Source organism: Lepisosteus oculatus, chromosome 9, assembly GCF_040954835.1.
Source record: "Lepisosteus oculatus isolate fLepOcu1 chromosome 9, fLepOcu1.hap2, whole genome shotgun sequence".
Classification (NCBI taxonomy): domain Eukaryota; kingdom Metazoa; phylum Chordata; class Actinopteri; order Semionotiformes; family Lepisosteidae; genus Lepisosteus; species Lepisosteus oculatus.
Window position 1 is genome coordinate 29,914,589 of NC_090704.1, and position 23,076 is coordinate 29,937,664.

The 23,076-nt window shown below is 39.6% G+C and overlaps 2 protein-coding genes across 5 annotated transcripts in view; one reads left to right on the forward strand and one right to left on the reverse strand.

Moving 5' to 3' along the window:
• Positions 1-17,427, reverse strand: part of tm2d1 (TM2 domain containing 1) — a 29,506-nt gene extending 12,079 nt beyond the window's left edge. The window contains exons 1-5 of one of the 2 annotated variants that reach the window (XM_015356183.2): positions 17,220-17,421; positions 15,594-15,662; positions 14,626-14,734; positions 13,470-13,561; positions 8,582-8,655 (exon numbers count right to left, since the gene is read on the reverse strand). In XM_015356183.2, the coding sequence (XP_015211669.2) occupies positions 8,582-8,655; positions 13,470-13,561; positions 14,626-14,734; positions 15,594-15,662; positions 17,220-17,355 (480 nt within the window). In that variant the 5' untranslated portion in view covers positions 17,356-17,421. Of the gene's footprint in view, positions 1-8,581; positions 8,656-13,469; positions 13,562-14,625; positions 14,735-15,593; positions 15,663-17,219 lie in introns of both variants that reach the window. The other variant, XM_069194354.1, reaches the window with a different exon arrangement.
• Positions 17,428-17,489: 62 nt separating this feature from the next.
• Positions 17,490-23,076, forward strand: part of patj (PATJ crumbs cell polarity complex component) — a 225,057-nt gene continuing 219,470 nt past the window's right edge. For 2 of the 3 annotated variants that reach the window (XM_015356178.2, XM_015356179.2), the window contains exons 1-3: positions 17,490-17,913; positions 18,798-18,851; positions 19,279-19,457. In XM_015356178.2, the coding sequence (XP_015211664.2) occupies positions 18,830-18,851; positions 19,279-19,457 (201 nt within the window). In that variant the 5' untranslated portion in view covers positions 17,490-17,913; positions 18,798-18,829. The remainder of the gene's footprint in view (positions 17,914-18,797; positions 18,852-19,278; positions 19,458-23,076) is intronic. The other variant, XM_015356180.2, reaches the window with a different exon arrangement.

The window sequence follows — 23,076 nt, forward strand, 5'->3', positions numbered from 1 at the left end:
CACTATAGCTTGTCCTTTTCAAAAGGCCAAAAGGTATCAAAAGGTACCGCTGTCAAAACTGAAAAACCGAAAGACAACTGATAAGGTACTGTTCTTCTGAATCTGATCGTCAGGTAAGGAGAGGAGGGAGACTCTGGGAGACCTTTGTATCACTGCTTTTTAAACCTCACAGCAGAGACTGCACTGAAGAATGCCCTCAATTGACACTGTACATAATTTATTTACAAATGCAACAAGCCTGAGCCAAACAATAGCTTCTGGACCAGCTGTGTAGAGTGTTTTTCCACAATGGTTTTCCTGAAGACAGATGTGTTGTGGTGAATTGAATATTTACTCATATAGTGGCAGGTGAGAAGAGTTTTGGACCTTTTTGAGGAATTTGTGGATTACTGCGAGTTGTTGGATGAGGGGAGGAGTGAATGTTTACCAGGACAGGGAGTCAAGGGAGTGGGGTAGAGCGTGGGATTCCAGTGATGATGATGTGCATGGTGTCATGTTGGGTGTCTACTCTGTGAGTACGTGATGATCTTGATCAGACAGGAGTAGCCATTCTGCTGCTGAGGTCCAGAGAGTGGTACTGGCAGCGCCCCATGTTGTACCAGCAAGTCTGGAGATCACACTGTTGGCTGCTGTTGTCTTTAAGGTAATGTAATGTTTACAGTCACTTCAAGGCATACCAGAGTAGTATGGTGGTGTTATCTTTAACAGATAATCTAAATGTTGAGCTTTTTTGTTGCTTTTGCATTGTGGAAGTGAAACAGGCTGGATGCTGTTTTTGCAGGGCTTAGTTTGGGTCGCCACATGTAGGAGTACTGTTCAAGTTTTGATATGTCTTCATTTAGGACCTGGTGCATGGTGTTAAATCTGTGAGCTTCTTCTGGCAGACAGATGTCATTGACATATGAACTTTCGGGATGTGGTTTTTAGGAGGACATTTATGTACAGATTAAATAGGTGGGGAGCCAGTGGTGTTCCTAAAGGGAGTCCATTTGCCTGTTGTTACTTGCTTCCTGTCCGAGGTTAACTCTGAATTGTCTATTGCTCACCAGTGTTTGGATTATTTTGGTGGCCGTGGGGTTGGGCGGGGATGTGACAGCTTCAACAGAAGATGAGTGTGCTGGACCATATCATAGGCTTTCATGAAGTCGTGGAACATAGCACCTGTCTCTAGTCTGAAGGCCATTTTCAATAAGGTAGTGTGGGACACTACTTCTTCTGTTGTGCTGGTTCCTTGTAGAAACCAGTCAGGTCTACAGTATGGACATCTTCAAGAGCTGGTATTAAGCCTTACAGGACAAGGTACTCAAGGATTTTGTAGGGGAAAGAAAATCTTTTCCAGGTTTAGGAATGACCTTTGCTCTCCGCCATAACTTTGGGATGGTTTGTAGTTCAAGACCTATGTGCTGAACAGAGACATCCATGCGAGAGCTCAGTCAGTCATGGTAACAGGTGTTTTATTAACTCTGGCATGACTTTGTTGTATTCTGTTGCCTACACATAACGATATTGACTTTTGTTTGAAACTGTCAGGGGTTGCTAATATCTAAATCAGAGCCAATATTCTGTGAAACAGTGAGAAGGAGGCTGGATTAGTGTAGAGGTATAGAAATGTATCGACATAGAATTTTGCCAACAAATTACAACAGGTGAAAGGTCCAAATAAAACATTTTCACTTCAGCACTTTTTAACTCAATTTCCTTGCTGGTATTATTAGGTATTATTATTCCAAATCAACAAGCTGAACTCTCAGTTAATTCATCACAGGTTTTGAGAACATGATCACTGACTAAAAAGCAAATGTAAGGCATCTGAGATTTTAGATACTATTAAAACCATTAACCAAATCTATTTCTACTGTTGAAGAAGTTCAAGTAGGTAGCAGTGTCAGCCCTGCAGCAGATCTCGCTACATCACCTGCAAATATATATCCAATACCATGCTCATTCAAGGCCTGAACAATTCTGGATCGCTCAGAAGACATCTTGTATTTCCAGCAATCTTATTTACTGCATCTCTTACAGAAAATGTCCAGCTATTTACATTGGCAAAACAGGAAGGAGACCGTTACAGGGAACATAACAGGGCTGCAAGGATCAAAGATCTCTCCAAGCCCATAGTTTCCCATTTCACCTCTAACTGCCATGATCATACTGGTATCTCTGCCTGTGTTCTCACATAGGGGTTTCAGAACGTCTATTGCAGAAAGACACCTGAAAGCAAAATTATCCCCAAACTAGGATCACACCTTCCCCCTTCTCTCAACGACAGACTCATTTCCTACTCTCTATTCATTTGCAGGTTTTGACTTCACACCTCTCTTCAGTTCACACCACCTGAGTGTTGATACTGCTTCTTTCCTGCTCCTGCCTCCTCTCCACTTCCAGCTTTTGTTCTCCCATGCTTTATCTACTGCCGGTTTTTCTCTCTCTCCCACACCTGAAAAAGGCTAAACAGCCAAAACGTTGTCTCCTTTCTTTTCAGCATGGAATAAAGCTTTACTCGTTGCTATTTCTACTGTATCTTTTTAAATATTGGAATTTTTGTACTTTTTCTAATCTATTTTGGGAGTTCTTCAGCACAGTTCAAGTTCAAGTTTATTGTCATTTACAGGTATATGGTATAATGAAATGCTATTTAGCTAGCTCTCAGATGATAAGTAGTACAAAAAACAACAATACAATTGTATACGACAAGAAAGACAGACACAACAGTGTGCAAAACAACAACAGGTAACAGGTAATGTGCAAAACAACATCAGATGTGCAAAAATCATACATCAACAGAATGAAATAAAGGATAGAAAATTATGAGGAGTTAGCTTCTTGACATGTGAGGTAGAGGTAGATTTGTTTGAGTTTTTGGTAAGAAAGAAGGCACTGTGAGGTTAAGATTGTAGGTGAGAGAGGCTGGGAGTCTGCAGGGGTAAAAACTGTCTCTGAATCTGGTAGTCCGGGCCCGAATGCTCCGGCACCGTTTTCCAGATGGTAGAGGGTCATACAGTCTGTAGCTGGGGTGTGTGGGGTCTTTGATGCTTTCCCCAAGCACTGTCTGTCATAAATGTCCTGTATGGATGGGAGGGCAACCACAGTTGCACAGTTTTCACCACCCGCTGTAGGGCTTTGCGGTCAGGAATACTGCAGTTGCCATACCAAACCATGATGCAACCTGTCAGTGTGCTTTCTGTAGTGCATCTGTAAAAGTTAGTGAGGATCTGGGGACATATCTTAGCCTTCTTCAACCGTCTTAAGAAGTACAGGCGCTGTTGCGCTTTCTTGATCAGACAGGTAGTGTTGAGAGACCATGTGAGGTCCTCGGTGATAGGAATTTTAAGTTCTCTGTCTCTGATGTCTGCTCTGAAGAACTGTTTCTTTGGTTTAAAAATAATAGAGGAGCCCTTGTGGAACCTCCACTGGCATCAGTATAAGAGGGCCTACTGGCAGGACTGTGGAAAAGTGTTCTTTCTAGAGGACCTCTGGGCCCAGGCAGTGGATTTTGATATCCATGTACCGACTGACAAAGGACAAAAAACATTTATCAGTCTGAGGTTCTCCCAGCTCACCTGCAACTGTAAAGAAATGTTAAACAGTAATCCTGCATTGGTGAGAAAAATGAGGGAGAATACAGGTGGATGTAGTGACATAATATCTAAGCAGAGGACGGGAAACGATATCTCAGACCCGACTGGGAATATTGGAGCATGGCTAAAATGTTCCATTTGAGCAAACAGATTATATGTGCCCTACAGAGCAAAAGCAAATGACCCATGCAAACCCACAACTTCACATAAACTGAAGGAGTTTTTGAAAAACCCTTGCATCTCCGAAACAGTCTACTGTTGGAATTAGATTTGGTAACTATTAGTTTTAAGGCCTTAATAGTCCAATCCTTCAAAGACATTACCAAAATACAGCCCTGTGGACTTTGCTTGCTATTTCCATTTATAAATCTGAAATATGGCAGTGGTTGACAAGGACATAACTGCAAATAATAAACATGTTCAGAACACATCTTTTTTGTGGTGATTGTGTGTCTTTCTGAGATTTTTCAAAGCACATTTCTATAGCATAGGCACTGTTCACCTTGGCCTTTTCAGAATAATTGAAATGTCTTTGTCTGATCAGTTCATGGTTTATGAAGCCATGTGTGAAGCATGTGTTTCAACTATAGGATTCCTGATGGAAGGGTGTTGAGGTTGGTTCTGTGCTGTTTCCTCAGTTTGTACTGAGACCATTCTTTGTTGCACTCAATGGCCTGTCATCTGCTGTACTGTTTGAACTGGGATTTATATTTCAAAAATACTTTAATTTAAATTGCAGATATCAGGAAGAAACCGGGGTGGTCATTCTGTGATCTGTAACTCTTGTCAGGACGGACATTTTCTTTTTCTGTCTCTGATTACACATCCCACATTAGCAACACCTAAGAAAATTCATCAATACAACCTAAATTCTCCACATGTATTAGCTTGAGTTATGGCTTTGACCCCCTCTGTGCATTAAAATACATTCAGCTGGAGTTTCACTTAAACCTTTTAACTTTCAAAGGGGAAGAATTTCTGTGCATCTGACCTCCAGCGATCCAGTGGAAAATATGCAATTGGATTATCATGATACAGCTGTTTATATTGGAATCTTGTCTGCTAGTGCAAAAACGATATTATGACTTATCCTCATGTCTTTTTTTTGGCTAGTGTACTGCATAAATAAAATAGCTCAACCTCTTTAGCCTGGAACGGAAGACCTCATGGGTATTATTTCAGGTATTTCAAGTCACTAAAGGGGGGGGGGGGGTAAAACTGTATTTACACAAAGAGTTGGGGGTGTCTGGAACAATCTCCTTAACCATGTGATGGAACTCACCAACCAAGACCATCAACAAGCAGCTAACCAAGATTTGAAGTTACCAGCATATAAATGAGCAACACCATATTTGCTTGCCTGTACCTTCTCTTAAATCAAGCTGTATTTATGTTGTGCTCTTTCAAAGTTGTGCCAAAAAAACATTAAGCCGAAACAAGGTTTCCGAATTCCAATCCATCGGGATGCCTAGCTCTCCAAGTTTTTAGACCAGCCAGGTCCTAATTTATTTTATAATCTGCACAGGTTCTATTGCATATAAAACACTCAAATATGCACATTTATACTAAGAAAACTTGGCCACATTAAATTATATTTGAATCGGACATGAAAATGAAATCATTAGTCTTTAGTTGGATCCAGAACCTCGACTCCTGGGTATCTTGAAGATTGGAGCTCAGAAACCCTGAGCTAGAGGTGTCTGACTCACTTCCTGGAGAGCTGCACAGTCTTCTGGGGGTTGCTCAGATTGAAGCCTTACAATTAACCAAATTGACATAAAATAGTTACTGGTTCTCTAGGGGTCAGTGTGGAGTAGTGGTTAAGGCACAGGACTCATTACTGGAGGGCTGTTGGGTAAAACTCCCAGGGCAAAAAAAGTCAAAGAAACTGCACCTCAGCCAAAATTTTCCTGCTTTTTTACAGACAGAAGAAACCACTCTTTCTCCAGACGGCCTCAAACTATCCATCTTTGCTGGCCACCCTCATGGGGCAAAAGAAGATGGCAGGGTGCTCTAGCCAGTGAAGACACGTTGTTTCCTAAATGAAGGCAACTGATCCCAGCTGGGTGTGAGATAACCTCTGATGGCAACATCCCATGCAGGGGGAAGTATTTTATTCCTGCTTTTCTTCAACACTTCACAATACGGAATATGCTCAGGCCCAGTGAGCATGTAGGCTTTGAAATGATTTTTGAATTATTGGCCTAGCTAGAAATGGAGCTGATTGATTCAGGGCACTGCAGCTATAGTTTTTTCTTGCAAGTGTTGAGATTTTCAAGTACATCAGATAGTCAAACCAGCGAAGCCAATGAAAGAAGGGGTGGCACAAATGTGCAGAGGCCTTAGGGAACCACATTTGACCCTCTCACACTAAGCAAAGGGCATTAAAAGATTTTTATGGTTCAAATTTAGGAAAAGTACACTGCTTTTCATACTAACGTTAGGAAGAAATGCATTAAATATATTGAAAGACCAGTGTATCCAGAGCTTTTAACCTTAAAAGGCATCAAGGACACCACAATGTTGACAAAGAGGGTTAACAGGAGTAGAGCAGTGTCTATTAGTGAGTGTGGGGAAAAAACTGATCGTAAGCACAGGGGTTCACAAGTGGACTGATAGATTGCTGCCACTTGTTGGCAACCCCCTTTCAGTTACTGTACTGTATGTTGCACTAGCCAAAATCAATCTCTGTTTGTTTCTCTTTATTAACTGACACGTGCCGATTCAGTTTTTCTCTCCTGTGGTGCTTTTGAGCTACATGGCTCATGTTGTTAGAAAAACCTTGCTAAGCACTAAACCTTCAGGAGATACCAATCAGTTATGCCTCTTTTGTTTGCAATGCACCAGCTTAATTACTTTACAATCACAGTGAACACAATCCTAAGCAGTGACTATGGTGACCGATGTTTTTAATTTTCCTGAACATACATCTTTGGACTTGTTAAAGAATGAGTTTTGTTCCTATGTAAAGGATATTCCTTTCCCCTATTTTTTACAATTTCCAGATAATAAAGTGCTCTTAATTTGAAAGGCAGTGCCAATGGGACAGTATGCCTGTTCAGGCAAGAGTAGCTTCTCAAAGAGGTGAACTCACTAAAATATTGGTACGTACTTTCGTGGAAAAGGAAAGACAGCATTCTATAATGAGGCATGGTTGAATGAATATTGCCTTAACTGGAGGTTTGTCTATTCTGTCTCAGTCAAATCACAGGAGTTCAGGTTCCAGTTAATGTTAATAGCCCAATGGTTGCCTTATCCAGGTGTGCTTGGCATGAAGCGAGATTCCACTTAGCACGAGACAAAAAAGTCCAGTACATGGAGAAGAGTAAGGCAGATCACTTCCCTTTTAATACACCACTACATGTTAACTCCTCTGCTACCAAATGGCATGTAGGTTTTAGGCCTAACTTGAGTAGTTCATCAATAAAACTAATCCATGTGTAAATACTCAAACACCTGCATATTACAAGGTATGGGTTATGTGTTTTGGGAAGGATGTGAATTGAAGAACAGTGGCTGGTTAGGATACAGCTGAGAAAGATTAGCAAAAAAAAACATCACGAGAACTCGAGAGCTAATCTCAGTACATTTTTGCCAAACAAGTGTAAGCATTCATATCATAAAGCGGGGTTAGTAAATAAACAGAAATTCTGTTAAAAAAACCCATGCATCCGCCATTTACGAACCAGTGAAAGCATGTGGCTTTAGAGTTTGGGGGAAAATATGTGTTGAAGTTTCCATGGTGGAGCAGCAACATTAACTGGAATCTTGAGAGGAATTCTTCCACTTTTCAACTCTGTGCTCGCTTAAGCTATGAACCTAATCTTGGGTGTATAAATTCAAGTTTCTGCCCATAAACAGAGCACATCCTGTTTGAAACAGCTGGCTGATAGCTAAGACCCACAGAGGCTGTCAAGCTCCTATTTGGACGCTATCCCGGCGAGAGGTCTCCCATACATAATGCGAGAATCCACACGTGTGCTGTTCATGTAAACACTGAGGGCTAATGAGGACAGACGCAGAGAGGGCTGTGACTAACGGGATGACGAATGGCCTCACTTTTTCTTTCAGGCTCCAGGGCCTTAATGGGAGGTAGGGGTCTTCAGGGACTGTGTGCTTGGGATGGAGACCTGAGCACTGAGCAAACAAACCACATGCTCTCGAGCTCGCTCACACAGCTCAGCTGAAAGCTGGCTCTGTATCTCTGGTGAGCCCCTGACAAAAACTCTGCTGTTCTCCACACCGTTAGGTACTGCAGGGGTTGAAGTGGGAATTTATCTGTTTGGGTTGTTTTGATTTAGTTCATAAGGAAGCGCAGTCCACTCCAGTTTTATGTCCGCTGCACACAATCAAAATGTTCATCGGGATTGTTGTGCAGTTGTGTTTGGACAGTAAAGCGGATGAAAGAGTTTTGTCACAAGAGTCACAAAACATATTCTACTCTCTGCAGATGCATTGGGAATAAAAAACGTATTTTCATCATAGGTTAAAGAACATGGTGAATTTGGCCACACACAAAATTAAAAAGAACTGCAATGAAAAAAAGCTGAGCAACAAAACAATAATGGAAAACTAGAAGAAAATAAGGAATTTAAAAGCTATACAGTATTTAACATTCAGTAGATAATTCCATTTTAGTTTGTTTTATGAAATATTTGCCAGTTATTAGAATTTGGTAGCTCCCTCTTGTGTCTTCACACTGCATTCAGTGAGACCAAAATAAAGCTACACAGAGCAGTTAAGGATATAAGCTTTACAGGAAGCAGAGCTTTAGGTTTTCAAACTCGTATTCTAGTGAAGGAATTGCAAGAGGCTCAAAGAAATACTCAAGCCTGCTTCAAAACACAATCTGATTTCTGTTTGATTAGCTGGGCTTTCAAACAGGAAGAACTTTGACACCAGTGTGTTGAAAGGTGCTCTGAGTGAAGGCTGCCAGGGTGTGCTGGAGCAGTGTGGCACAGCTTGAGCTCTCCAGATGAAGTCACGAGACACTGCTCGCTTACCTGCATGGAGATGGAAATGAAATCAATGAGGCTCCCAATTCCACAAAAGCCAACTGTGCAGAACTTCAGCAGTCCTGGAAAACGAAAAACAACCATTAATAAAAGCCCTGATAAACTTTAATTACAGCGCAATTTATGGTTTCTTACAGTATGTTTGCAGGTGTGCGTGTGTGTTTACATTAATCCAACAGACATTCAGGTGTCTGGGCAAATGTTCAGCACTTTATTTCTTTCTAATTCTTGATATGTGTTACAGAAGTGCTAATTAATTTGAGAGGTATAAGTTTTGAAGATTAAAACCGAACACCCCCCTCCCCCATTTGCACTCTCTGATAATGCTGTGAAGCTACTGAAGCTTTTATTGTGTGGTTTTTCAGGAGAATGACAATATAAAACTCAGTTGCACCCTCAGGTATGACACAACAGGCTCCTTTGGTTGACTGAAGCTTATGAATAGAACCTTCATATGACATGAAGGTCTTTGCTGCCAGTAGCTTGTTAGATACTGTATTTTTGTAAATCTCAGCAATCCTGTACTGAGACTGACAATGAGTTCATCCACTCGGTTGAATTCCAACCCTCTTCCCCCTGCTGGCTCTACAGTTCTACAGCATCTTACTAGACAGGAACAGAAGTACAGATTACTTCTACACTGAAACATAGAAATAAACAATGTTTCCACTTTTTTAGGTGTCAGCAGTTTTTTTTCCCCAAAATTTAAATGATCAGAAATTCACATTTTCACACCCATTAAAAAAACAGGTTCTTATGTAATGGAAGTTGGGCAAAGTGGTCCCATTTAACACATTGCATGGCGTGTCCGCTCATTGACCTATCATGAGGTGGAGTCCTCTGATGAGCCCTGCTCATGCTGTGCAAGGGCATCAGGCTACTTATAAAACAACCAGACCTGATAATCAATGATGTCCTAAAGATGCCTGATAGGATTTAACTCTTGATTCTTCAGTGAAAAGGGCATTAGCTCACTGAGTCCACTTCCAGTGGATGCATGATCCAGGACAGCCAGCTGAGGCTCTTAGATCAGTGATGCTCATTCAGTCACAGTGCTGTAGGCTTTATAGAAAACCATCATTCCTCCACTACTGAAGACCTGTAAAGGATATTCTCATTCTTATAATTTTAAATGAAATTTGAAATAACTACACATTTGGGAATTACACGTGTTAATAGGTTGGTGGGCTATTAAGATTAAAAAAAAAGAAAAAAGAAACAAACCACAGGCCTCTGGCAAAAGAATTCTGGACTATACCCAATTACCCTGCTCTTGTAACATCCAGTTTGACAGACCATAATGCTTAATTAGCAAAACAACATAATTAGTGAACTACAGGCCAGGGCCAGGTGCTTCTCTGTATAAAACTCTTACCAGCCCGTGACAGCAGCAAGAGGCCCCATGGTCCAACTAAAATATATTCTATACCTACACAAGGAAGGCTTTCATCAGTGTCATTCCTTCTGTAACTCTGCAGGTGTGTAATTAAAGAAAAAAAGAAACCAAACAGGATCAGGCTTGCCTTATACATTTGATTTATTATTTATACTTTATTCTTTTGAGGTGAGATCATGACAGCATTATTCACACGGAGCAGTGAATTTCTCACACCACGCCGGGGCAGTTTGGAGTGCTGTGTGTTAGCAGTTTAGATGTCTGTTCCTTTCAAAAGGTGGATCTCAAAAACCCTGGTTAAAATGGTTTGACTTCTTTAAAAGGAAACTGAACTCACCAAGCATGACTTTCTCCTTACAACTAATTTAATCTCGCACAGTCACAGTGCAGTCAGTTAATTTTTTGTGCTCTTTGAGATGCCAAGGCAACTTTGTTTTGCCATGCAAAGTACCTTACACTTGCACCAGCTTTTGTGTAGTGTAGCTGGACTACATAACCAACACACAAACCTATGTAAATGTTAATGCAGTCCATACTGAAGTTTAGCTAAAAAGCTTGGTTTGATCTAATATAGTGGGATGGACTAATGTCAAAGGAAAACAACACTTAAAGGTTTAGACGAGGAATGTGCTAAAAAGGGTTACTGATCCAATTTAAATCATTAAAAGCTGTTTTGTACCTCCCATAGAATAAGAGCTAAATCCAGGGATGGAAAAACACTCCCGCTTTAAAGCAGTTTGATCTGATTCAGATTTTAAGGGCCTGGGCCATCTTATACAAATTGTACAGTTGAAACACAAAAGATGCTACACACGGTATGACAAAATTCAACATTATTCAAAAATCACTTTTGTGTATACAAAAATAAGGTAACAAGCCCCAAACGTTCAACATATTTACAACAGCACGCAACCTGGAAAATTACTGTGCAATGCAAAACTTACTGGCATCTATTAGCAAAATACCATATTTCTGTTGTCTGTATTGTACATTGTATGAGATCCACTTATCACAAGGGCTCCTTTAAAAAGGTATGATGTTTGGCAAAGGACATGCTATTATTTCTTCAAGTGGCATACCTGTGTTTACTGGGACTTCCATACAAACCGACCATTCATGGCAAGACTTTTCTTTCATATGTCTCATTTCAGTGCTAAACAATAAAGAACTCTGAATGACATGAGATGAGATGACAGGTCTTCTTCAGCGCCTGCATTTCTTCTATCTTTGATCTGTCCACATCTGGTGGACAGCTGCTTCTTCAGAAGCATGTCTGGAGATCAGTGTGTGCTCCTTATATGCCACCGTTCAGTCAGCAGACTACCTGTCTCTTTAAGGGACTGCCAAATCGCGCTTTCCTGTCAGATACCTGCAGCTTTTTTTACTTTAACTACCCTGCTTCAATATGGACTTTAAAAATAAAAATGTGAGATAGGAAATCAGTCACATTAACAATCAGTTTGACGTAAGAGTAGAGGCAAAGCACATGTGCAATGCCTGGTATGCCTGATCAGGTGCTACATGGCCAGCACAGGCAAGTTAACCTTCACTGTTCCTTGGGATTCTCATCCAAGAATGCCTGCAGGCCTGCATGTTTTATCGCTGCCTGTTAATCTAGTTAGTTCTCAGTTCACACCTTAATTTGCACATTTTTAGTTTCAAATACGTCAAGAATAAATACCACTTCTTATTTTAGGACACTGCTAGTTTTCACTTGGTGTCACACTGGTTCAGCATTGCTGCCTCACAGCATGGAGGCCCAGGGTCCAATTCTGGACCGGGGGTACCAAATGTGTGGAGTTTGTATACATGCTGCATGTTCCCAGTTGCATGCTGGATGAATAGTGTTGCTTGGGTGACACATAGGCAGCTTTCTTTGTCTCAAAGTTTTTCCAGCCATTGATCATCCTCTTACCAAATAATTCAATAAAGTGTATTGTATAGGTAGTCTTAGTCTGTACCTTGTATTCACACTGTAGAAAAAAAAAAACTAAAACAAAGTTACTGTGAGGAAAAAATAAATAAAAAGAAATTCAATGCAATATTTTGAAAATGACATTGATAGTTATTTTAAGAAATACCGTAATGTTAAGTAAGTAATGTAACTTAACATTTAACAATTCAACTTAACATTAAATAAATGAAATGGTGAAGTCTACAATTACATAAAATGATGAACATTTAGTTGAAAAATAACTTTTAGCACTACTATGTAAACCATCTTCCGAGAATAAATTAATTGTGATTGCTTTTATGTGGGAGTTCAATGTTCCCCGTATTTGGGAGCACACCCGGAATGCATTGTCAAAATTACATTTATAGTTACGGGGACTAAGTTTTTACTTTACACTCTCTTGATATACATTTAGGAACACATCGGCCACTTAATCATGACCTACCTGTACATGCTTGGTGCATCAAACTATTTTTAATATTCAGATCTTCACAGTGCATCTAAACAGGAGGGGAGGCGTTTGCTATAGTGTCCCATGTGTCACACGTCACAGACCAGCCTCTCTTCCGCAGAATGAAATCTCTCTGGTGTGGTGGAGCTGCATATCCAGTATGTCAAAACAACTAGCCCCATGAGGAATTCCCACACCCTCAGCTCCTTTCCACATTTCTATCAACAGCCCGGCACAAAATAAAAGAACTGTCTCAAACTGTGTTTATTGTGCCTGTGCGTCCTTGGACCCAGACCACAGCTAACTGTGGCCAAGAACCCCATTACAGTAAAACCACGGTTTGACGAACTTCTCTTTAATGAATTTAATGGACAAAATCTGCTACAGTTGAAATTTTTCTGTAAGGTCACAAAATAACCGACTTTCCCCACAATAACAGATAGAGTTAAATGCAAAAAATGATAAGTTGCATTTTTTGTACAACATATCTTTAAATAGGTCTAAAAGACATGACTATTGATGGTGTCCACTAAGATAGGGCAATTGGTATAGCATGTAGCAATTGCGTGACACATATACTCATATACTGAGTGTTTTATTTCCTCACAGGGAAGGTGGTCATTGTTATTGTGGAAGTTACCTGCTTTAAAACACGGGGGTAGGCAAATTGGTTACGCTGAGTGTTTGAATATCATCTCCTTTAGCGAATTGTATATAGTATATTCACCATACATGAAATAAATAACTTGTGTATTAATGATAAAAATGGCACTTAACAATTGCCACTGATTATGTTGATTGCAATTGATAAAAAATCCAAAAAAGATCCACACGTGATTTAAGGGACATTCAGCAATAATGGACACCCCTTTCCCCTATTAGTCTGTTAAACCAAGGGTGTACTGTACAAACAACTTCACATACACAATCTGTATATAACTGAAATGAAAAATGCAAGTGGGATTTTTCCTCTTCAGATGATACCGTTTAGGAGTGCCAGTAATTGTCTTTCTGACTGGAGGATGTAACACAAGAGCCTGTGTGTGTGGCATGTAGCAGCAGCTGCTGCACTCACCTAGTGCTGGATAGCCCAGATAGAAGCGGTCAGCTCCCAGCCAGCCAAGGAAGAGGGACAGGGCGACTGCAACTTTGTATGAATAACCACTGCTAAACACACAAAACAGGACAAAATAACGAGGTCAATAAGTGAGACTCCACACAGCTGCTCCCAGCCTCTTCTCAGGTGAGTCTATTCCTGCGATCTACTGTTTCTAGCTGACTGCTTCAGCCCAGCTATGAGGTGGTCAAACTCAGGCAGTGTGTCAGGGCTGGTACAGAGCGGCCTTGTTCAACAGAATGGCAAGACGGAACAACATTATAGACATGTCTGCAGTGTTTGGCACCAGGGAAAGCAAACTACTGGCAAACTCTCCTTTCAACCGCTGATCAAGAAGAAGACCCCTTAACCTTTAAGGTGAATACTCAGATTAATTTGCTACTGCAAATTCAGAGCTTCAGAGCTGTAGCCATGAATTCACTGGGACAAAACAGAGAATAATCTGAAAAGCGCTAATACAATGGCCAAAAATCCCCATTTATGATAGGCAGAAAAGGTCTGAAGGTTTTACTCAACAACAAAGGGCAGAGATTTGGAGAATTTCCGCAGCAGTTCGTCTTTAGCAACACGGAAGGAAAACAAAAATACTAGAATTGTGATTTCTGAGGCTTTGAATCTTACCAGTTGGCACTAGAATATGAAAGCCTTGCTCAGGCTTCCTTATGAAAAGGAAATATTTTACAGGGTCGGTTTTGAAAGGGCTTTACAAGGTCAGTGCAGCTTTGGGTTTCACTCATTTTGACTAGGAGAGATGTAGAGATCTGGCAATGCTGAAACATTCAAAGGAATAAAGGAAAAGCATGAACTTCTGCCTTGTCTCTGTTTTCAACACATTGAAAAATGAAAGAATATATCAATTTACTTTGGCTGACACTTTCACCTAAAGCAATACCCAGCTGCATTCATTCATACAGCTGGACTTTTTAATGGAGCAGTACCTTGCTCACAGGTACAACAGTGGGACCTTACCTGGATTTGAACCTGAAAAACTTCCAGTTATGGGTCAAGAGCCCCTAGCTACTCCACACTCCTGCCTGCCATTTCATTTATAAAGGAGAAGTAAACCTGGATTTTCCATTTTAATTGCATGTTCATGTAGAAGTGGTTTACTTACACATTTCGGCAGGGGATAGGTTTGTAAAATCCAACTTCTGCTCCTGTGAAATTCATGACTGTCATATTGGGACACCGACAAATTATCCCACGGGCAGGAAAACACTCAACTGAAAAGGTTCAAGAACACAGATTCAGCTTAACATAAAAAGAGTTAAAAATTCCATAACAATAATATCAGCTTGCTACTTAATGCAGTTTTGTGTTCAATAGTAGTAAGAAAAATAACTTTTTACCACTAGTTATAATACTATCACTACTATTTTTACTGTTGCTTTGTTAAAAACACTTTTACAAAATAAGAAAAATGTTTCTGAGGCCAGTTGTTTAGAGAACAGACGTTTGCTTGCAGGTTTTTTTGATCAGTAACAAATTGCTTGCGAGTCCTTGCACTAGATCAAAAGTTGTGCATCACTCTACAATAAACCCCTGGCCCTACACGATACGTGAAATTGACGTAGTCATTTCATCTAATAGTTTCAAGACTTTTCTGCGACTAGTAGCATCTGATTCTTAAATGTCCCTTAAAGACATTATAAAGAAATAATACCATCTGGAGAACTTGGTCTTCTCAGAGATAAGTGACATGCCAAGCACTCTGTGCTTATATAAAGGTTCTTAAAAGCCCTTGCTATGTGATTTAAAACACATCATTTCAGGTTGTAAGAACAATATCTAGACAGCGGTCCCTCACCAGTAGCAGCATGGAAACTGCCTTCAAGACACACCAAACAGTGAGAAATAATCAATACAGTGCAGCGCACAGCACAGATACAAATAAGCAGTGCAACAATAAAGAGAGACCAAACAACAGTCCCTCTGCACTGCACTTTGATGTTCCACATGGTCTGAGCTGCCAGCTCCTGTAGGATCCAATAGGAGCCAAAACAAAGAACAAACCTAGTGAAGACCCAGACTGTGTGGGTGAAGACCAACACTAGAATAATAGTTCATTAACATCAAACTCACCGTAAGCTATTAGATCTTTACAGTTTTCTGGCTCTTGCGTGTCATCGTTTATTTTGGGATCCTTGCACAGATATGTGTTGAAGATTAAGGAATAGCAAGTATCCATTCAATTTTTCTAAACAGTCCACTTTACACAGTGCCATAATACATCTGAATCAATTAAACAGATTAGACCAGGGGTATGGGTAATTTGGGGAGCACTTTTTATTAAGGTAGTCACATACAAACATACAACAATACCCTAGGCACTGGGGACAGCAATTTCTTCATTGAATCGTCTCCGATACTGATAGTTATATTAAACAAACAGCAAACAGGGACCTAATGTGGCAAAAGGTTTGTTTGCACAAATGCCAGGATTCGAGACTGCTTATGCAGCTCATTTGTAACTCGACTTTCGCAAAATTAACCCTCGACTTTTTCGCTCTAGCATATCCAATTACTATATAAAGACTAAGCAATGGCATCGATGTAGCTCTTCATTTAATAGGGGTATCACACGAGGCTCTTCTCAGTGAATTGACACAATTTTCATAAACTTATCAAGTATGATCCAGCAGACTAGTGGATTACCCAGCATTCAAAGGTGTGCGAGCATGCAGTAATAGGCTACTGATAAAACCAATCACCAATATGACTTCAAATGTTTAACTTAGGGTGACCATATTTTGGCTTTTCAAAAAAGAGGACGGGGGGGATAATCGACACTCAACACATGCCTCCAAAGTAATGAAGCTTTATTACTTTTTCTAATCAAAAATCAATTTAAACTCTCTAGTTTTTTTTTATTAAACTTCTTAGTAAACATTTAAACAGTTGCAGGGTTGTCATTTCTCATCCATAATTGGCACACAAGGAAAAAAATCTAGCCCTATTTTAAACTTTGTTTTTCATTTTAACACAACAAAAGTCTTATCATCTGAGGAAAAATGAAGACATCATAACTTAGGAGAAGTCGTCTTTGGTTGCAAAAACCTTTTGAAATATAATGAAACAAGTTAAACATTGTTATTTCTCATGGCCATAAAAACAGCCACACACTCAAACCCTTTTCAGGCTACGCTGCGTGTAAATTCAAAACATCTACCGGTAATGCATGGAACGAACGAAAACATGTAGGCCTATGTTTGTTTACATAGTCTGAGTACGAGCAAAACAAAATCACGTACAATTTTTGGAATTTTATAAATCCCGGTCGGACCGATATTTTACAGTAGGTCTCAAAAAGAGAACATGTCCGGGGAAAAAGAGGACGTGTTGTCACCCTAATTTACTGTACAATAATAATTGCAATAAATTATATATATATAATCGGATTTGTAGGTCAAAATATGTAGGATCTCGCGTTTCTGGAAGAAGCAATAACCGTAGTTACAGGAATCGAACACCTCTAAGTCGTTGTTCTTGTTCGTATTGTATTTCACACGTCAGACGCTGTAGATTTTTTTTGCTCACATACACATATCACAAAAGTTACATACTACTACAATACGACCAAAACGTATTTTGAAAAAATCGGACTTTATATTAGAATATCGACCTCAAATACAAAGATAGATTTTAACATGACGGGAAATTCACAACAGTGTCCCGAATACAAACCAGAGGATTTATCACTTATCAAAGGATATTGTCCAAGCAGAAGTTTGTCACACTCTTTCACGTCGTCTGTAGACACCGCTGCCTCATTAGAACTTGTAAAATAAATTAAAATCCACAAAAATGACAGTAAATACAAGCCTCGCTTCCTGGAGGCAGCCATGCTGGTCGGACACGTAAGTCACGTGAGGAGGGAAGCTCTTTCACCTTAAAGGCACACAACTGGTTATTTTTTAATCTTACAAATAACGCATTTTGTTGCATAACAGTGGCTAACAATGAAAACTCCACTTAATACACACCCATAGTACAGCACCGTAGTCTTTTGGCAACTAAATAGAAATGACTGCAATTTATAATTAAGTTAAATATTCCATAGATTTATATTTAATTACTCTTTCTCAGACTCGTAACCGCAAATGGTTTATTTTAACAACGTCCCTTTCAATGAAACGAAAAAGGAGGCTTTATTCGTATAAATAATGACATGGAAAACGTGTGGATTTAGCAAAGTAACACTGGATGTTCGTAATCTGCACCAAATGTGCTTCTCCAGGTATATACACCTGTCTACACGTCCAGATCGTAGATTGGCGTAGCTGAGGAGAAAGCGCTGTTACGGACAGGGTGAGCTCTCCCTGGCACGGCTTTTTCATTTCTACACTTCCTGTTTCTCAGGTGAGGTGCGGTCATCCGTAGTTCACAAACTTCCGCTGGACAGGTAAGCCGAGAGAAATCACTGCTAAGCGCCGTTTTTTATTTCTTGTACCACTCCAGCTACCTAATGTAGATTTATACAAAAGCAAGATCAGTTGTTTAACTAGTAGCTGTTCAGAGGCGAAAGCACAGATTTTGAAATACAGCTGTATTTTAGCAAGTTTTAAGAAGCATAGCATGGACGCGGATGTTAGTCATTTCTTGCCTTTTTAAATCCTCGATATTTGCATGATTTTAATGCTGTCCTATCTCAGTTTGTAGATGCAGTTCGCATACAAAAAGTAACTTTGACAACGGAAGAAAGGAGAGAGAAATGTATTCCCGTGGTGTTGAAAATTTGATTGTGTATTTTTTCTTAATAATTACAAAAAAGTAAATGTCACTTGAATACTCTTAACTTTGTTCCGTTTCCTCGTACTTTATGAATTTTAGAGCTTAGGAGTCAGAAGGTAAATTCAGCGAGCAGAAACATATGTTACCCGAGTACAACTAACTTCCTGTTAGGCAACCCAGTTCAGAGAAGGCAAGACGTGTTGGCAAATTAAATTCAGTTTCTAAACTTCTGATGACAGTAATAGTATACCAGCTGGATAAAGATTAGCCTCGCCTCTCTTCCGCTAAAGTTTATGATGTTTATCGATACATTTTTTAAAAAGCCTATCATTTTAATTTTGCGTTCAATGGCTCTACATATCTCGTAGTTCTGTGTAGTATGGTTTTGAATACGAGCACCGTTCCCTTGGGGTTGCTGCTGTAACCTAAAATGTGCAAATCCAGCATAATTATATAACATGCAAGCCAGCTTGTTTTAGTTTAGGATTTTTCGAATGAAACAACTTTTGTAGTAAGTTTTTAAGTTAACAATCTCTTTTTTTCATTGTTCTATAGATATTAGGAGAACATCTTCAGAAGAAGAAAAAATGCTTGAAAGTATCCCATCAGGTATAAATCCCTTGATATATGTTTGTGGTCTGTATATAGTTATATTAGACATTTCTGAGCTCCTGACTTAATATGAGTGAATAATATATTCTGAACTACTGTAGGAAAGTTACAATTATGGTAATACATTTTTGGGGGCTAGAATTGGGTGGAATGTGGCCAAGGTTTCTTCCATAAGAAAGTAAATTAAGAGATAATTCCACCTGTTCACATTTCTATGTACTCCTCAGTAATTATTTCTCGGGGTACAGTTTGTAAATGCTGCGTGGGAGCAGGTTGTGTTATGAAAGAGATGGGCACTCCCTTAATCCGACAATCTTTGTTTTAGCTCAGCTGCGGCAAGGACAGGTTTCTCTTCAGGCACATTTAGCAGTCTGCTCATTCGGGAAAAGGTGGTGCCTGGCTAAGCCAGCTCTTTGGTTTGCAGTTTCGACCTCAGAGAGGCAGCAGGTCCTGCAGGCCCTGGAGAGACTGCAGTCCAAGCTGAAAGACCGGGATGACCGGACGCATAGCGAGAGGCTGGGAGCGCTGAGAGATGCCTTGCGGAGTCCGCTTCTTGGCCACATCCTGACACTGCAGCACTCCATCAAGCAGCTGAAGGAGCAGGTGTGAAAGGTCCTGGGGAGCACTGTGTTTGCTGGCTTCCTAGTCACAGGCTGCTGCTTGTAGCTTTCTCTCTGCAGTCAGCATAGAGACACATTTGCTTTCAGCTCTCAACAGGTCAAATGGGATTCGAAATAGGTATCAACCCTGTACCAGTGTCTGAGTTTCAGAATACTCATCAGTCAGGTGTGCTGCCTGAAATGGCTTTGATTGGACTTTTCCAGAAGGAAAAAAGCCTATACACCAGTGGGTGTGCCATTTCCACAGTGGGTGGGTCTGACAGTGTCATTCCCATGTGTGTCTGTCCATCATCCATCGATTATATAGTAAGACTTTTTTCATCATAAATTATGACCAATAATTTGAGCAAAGATCTGCTTGCTGGAGTTGTAGGAAGCAGTACCTTTGAAGTTGGGTATTTTTGGCACTTAGGACCGGCAGAAGAACAAGTTAAATAAAATGTCTAAACAAGCAAACTGATCAATTACAGCATGTCATTAGCACTAGAGATTTAGAACTGGCTGTAGAGTACAGTGCTCTTAGGAAACGCTATAAGTCGACAATGGTACGGAGAGCACTCTTTTTGAGTTATCATAACATGTATTGTGGCATTAACTCTCACACTCTCTCAAAAAGAGAGAAAGTCTAGAACAGACTAGAAGAGGAGTCAGAAGGGCACTAATAATCTAATTTATGTTAACCCAAAGATGCAAAAAAATATACTTTTTAGAGGATTAGAAACAATGGAGACATTTCAGTTAATTCTTTCTGGCTTGGTTGATAGTGACTTACTGACCCAAGAGTCTCATTCAGCCATTCATTGAAACATTCCAGCTATCCTGCTTTTAGCAATGTTGCAGTGTAACTTGTTGCAGATTCTGACAACATTTTGTTAAGGAAAGAAGTGTCTCCTGCTTCCAGTCCTAAATGCACAGTCTCTTTATTAGTGCTTGTGCTATTGGGCATTTGTTTCACTGTTGCCTGTAAAGGAGTGGTCTTGTTACACTTTTGCAGTCGTCATTTGGGTTAAATGGGGTGTCAGACAAGTAATATCAAAACATCAAGCTACTTGAAAACTGAAACCTGGTTCAATAGTTTATGTTCAGTTGGAGGTATGCTGAAGTAAAATATTTCAATATGTAACCTGGATGACAATATTTTATGCAGGCAGCAAGAATGTTCAAAAATGGGTTTGTCTTATCAGTGTCCAGCAGCAATGTTTGGAGAGCAGTGGCTTTCTCTTCGCTATCCTTCCTTGAACACCATTCTTATTGAGTTGCTTTCTCATAGTTGAGGCATGAATAGTCACATTAGCTGAGGAGAGGGAGACTTGCAGTTCCTTAGGATGTTACTCTGGCATTCTTTAGAACTTCTTTAGAACTTGATTTTCTGCTTTGTTCTTTAAGAGATGTTGGTAGGACAAGTGCTCTTGGGTAGAGTGTCTGTGGATTTGAACAGTCCATTTGTAGACTCTCTGACAGTAGATGGGTGGAGTCTCGTATCCTAAGTAATGGTGCTAAGTTTCGCGACTGACGACTAACAAAATCTTTTTTAGGAGGTCTTCAAAGTTTTCCTTCGATTATGGCATGACTTGTTTCCACACACCTGTATGGTGAAGACCAAACTCAGAATGTTTCTAATCTTTATATAGGGTGGGGGCTTCTAAATTTAGCCCCCTAAATCTGCCTATTTATTGAAATATATTATTCAAATTAATCCCTTAACTGCGCTAATGAAACTAGGGTTTCATTTACGTTTTCACATCCCCTGTAATTCATTACTCATTGTTTAATTCATAATTTAGTTTAAAGAGATATGAAATTGGTTATTGTAAACCCTGTTGGATTTACATTAAGACTGAAAGGTCTAAATCCTATTATGGTAAAACTGTGAAATGGAGTTCAAAGAAGGATAGCAGAGTTACTTTCTGGCTTTAAAACAACATCATACAGGTTAAAGGAATTGAATCTCCAGGTTTTAAGAGGACTTAATGTAAGTTTTTAAAATCCTGAAAGAGTTTTGTAAAGCTAGTCCAAAGATACACTTCTGAACACAGAAATATCAGTGTAAGGATAAAAATGGAAGCAAAGAAAATGCATATTTAGAACTAAAAACTGGAGGCTCTTCTTTACAGACAGGGTTGTTTTCGTTTTTTTGTTGGAACATGCCGCAGAGAAATTTAGCAATTTGCAGATTTCATGGAATGTTTTGGTCAAAAAGCAACCAGATGATCAAGATGAGCAAAGTGTCTTTCCCTGAGTTAGAACTTTTCTTATGTGATGATAGCTACTACTTTGTCATTGTATACTAAGTATTTTTTAAAGTGAGTTTCCATGTACAGGAATGTATCCAGTAGTTGTGGGTTTGTTTATGATGTACAGTATCATTAACTAGGCTGGTATCTGGTTCTACAGGCTTGGGTATCTGCCTCCCTTATACTGATGGCACGGCCTGTGTAGTCAGTCTCTGCTGAATATGTAGCATGTTTAACAGACATATTTAACAGATCTTTTGCACAGAAAGTCCGTAGGTCATTAATACATTACTTGTTGGAGTTTCTGGCAGAGCTGGAGCATGATTTATTGGTTTTTTTAAGCTGTGGCTGGAGATAAGAGCATTTTTAGTTTTCCTTCATTGAAGGTTAAACAAAACATGCCAAGTCAAATTCTTTTTCTTGAAATAATAGTCTAATTATCATTTGTAACCTTTTTTACACTACTTGTACAGATTGTACTTTCCCCAATGAGTCCTGTTGCGTATAAATCTGAGAAACTCATTTGATCCTATTAGTTCTGTTATGGGTCATAATTAATGTTTTCCCTAAGGTATTCTAAAACGTAAATAAACAACGCACTTGCTTTAAGGTAGTATATCCAGAAAAGATTGAGACCTCCAGAGAAGTAAATTTGTCCAGTTCTGCAGACAGCTAGACTATAACTGTAACAATGTGAATATAATCAAGGCATGAAGAAATCTCAGCCTTTCAGGTGCTCTTGCTTTGAATTTCCATGTGACGTTTTTGCTGCAGTATAAAGAAGGCTTGTCGGTCCAGTGATTAAGATGAAGATTCTCAGTTCTAAGCCTGGCTCTGCCTCTATCTTGCTATGTTGCCCATGGCAAATTATTTAACTTTCTAATGCTCTGTCCTTTGGATGAGATGTAAAGGTGAGATTCTGTTATACTTGATTCTGTACAGCCTCACTTCTGTGAGTCACTTTAGGGAAAAGCCTCTCATTGTAATGGCTAATGAATTATTATAATGCTTTTTTCACAGGCCAGATTCAGAGATTAATGTAGCCTGCAGTAAGTGATTGTGATTACTAATGATGTTCTTATTCAAATATTGGGCCTGTTTCAAATGCCATTTGTGGGTAGTTTTTATACCATGTCAGCCAGTGACGTTTTCTGTTTTTTTTTCTGCCATGGTAAAGGAAATAGAAAATGTATACAGTGGTTCAGAGCGGTTTATTTATGACAGTTTTTATTGCTTCACAAAAGAAGCTTTGAACATTTTATGAATTAAAGTTAACTGTTCATTTTTCATGCTACGTTTCACTTCCATTTTCTATATTATTTTTTCCCCAAAATTCCTTGATGTAGGATTGAATGCTCCAAGACGTTG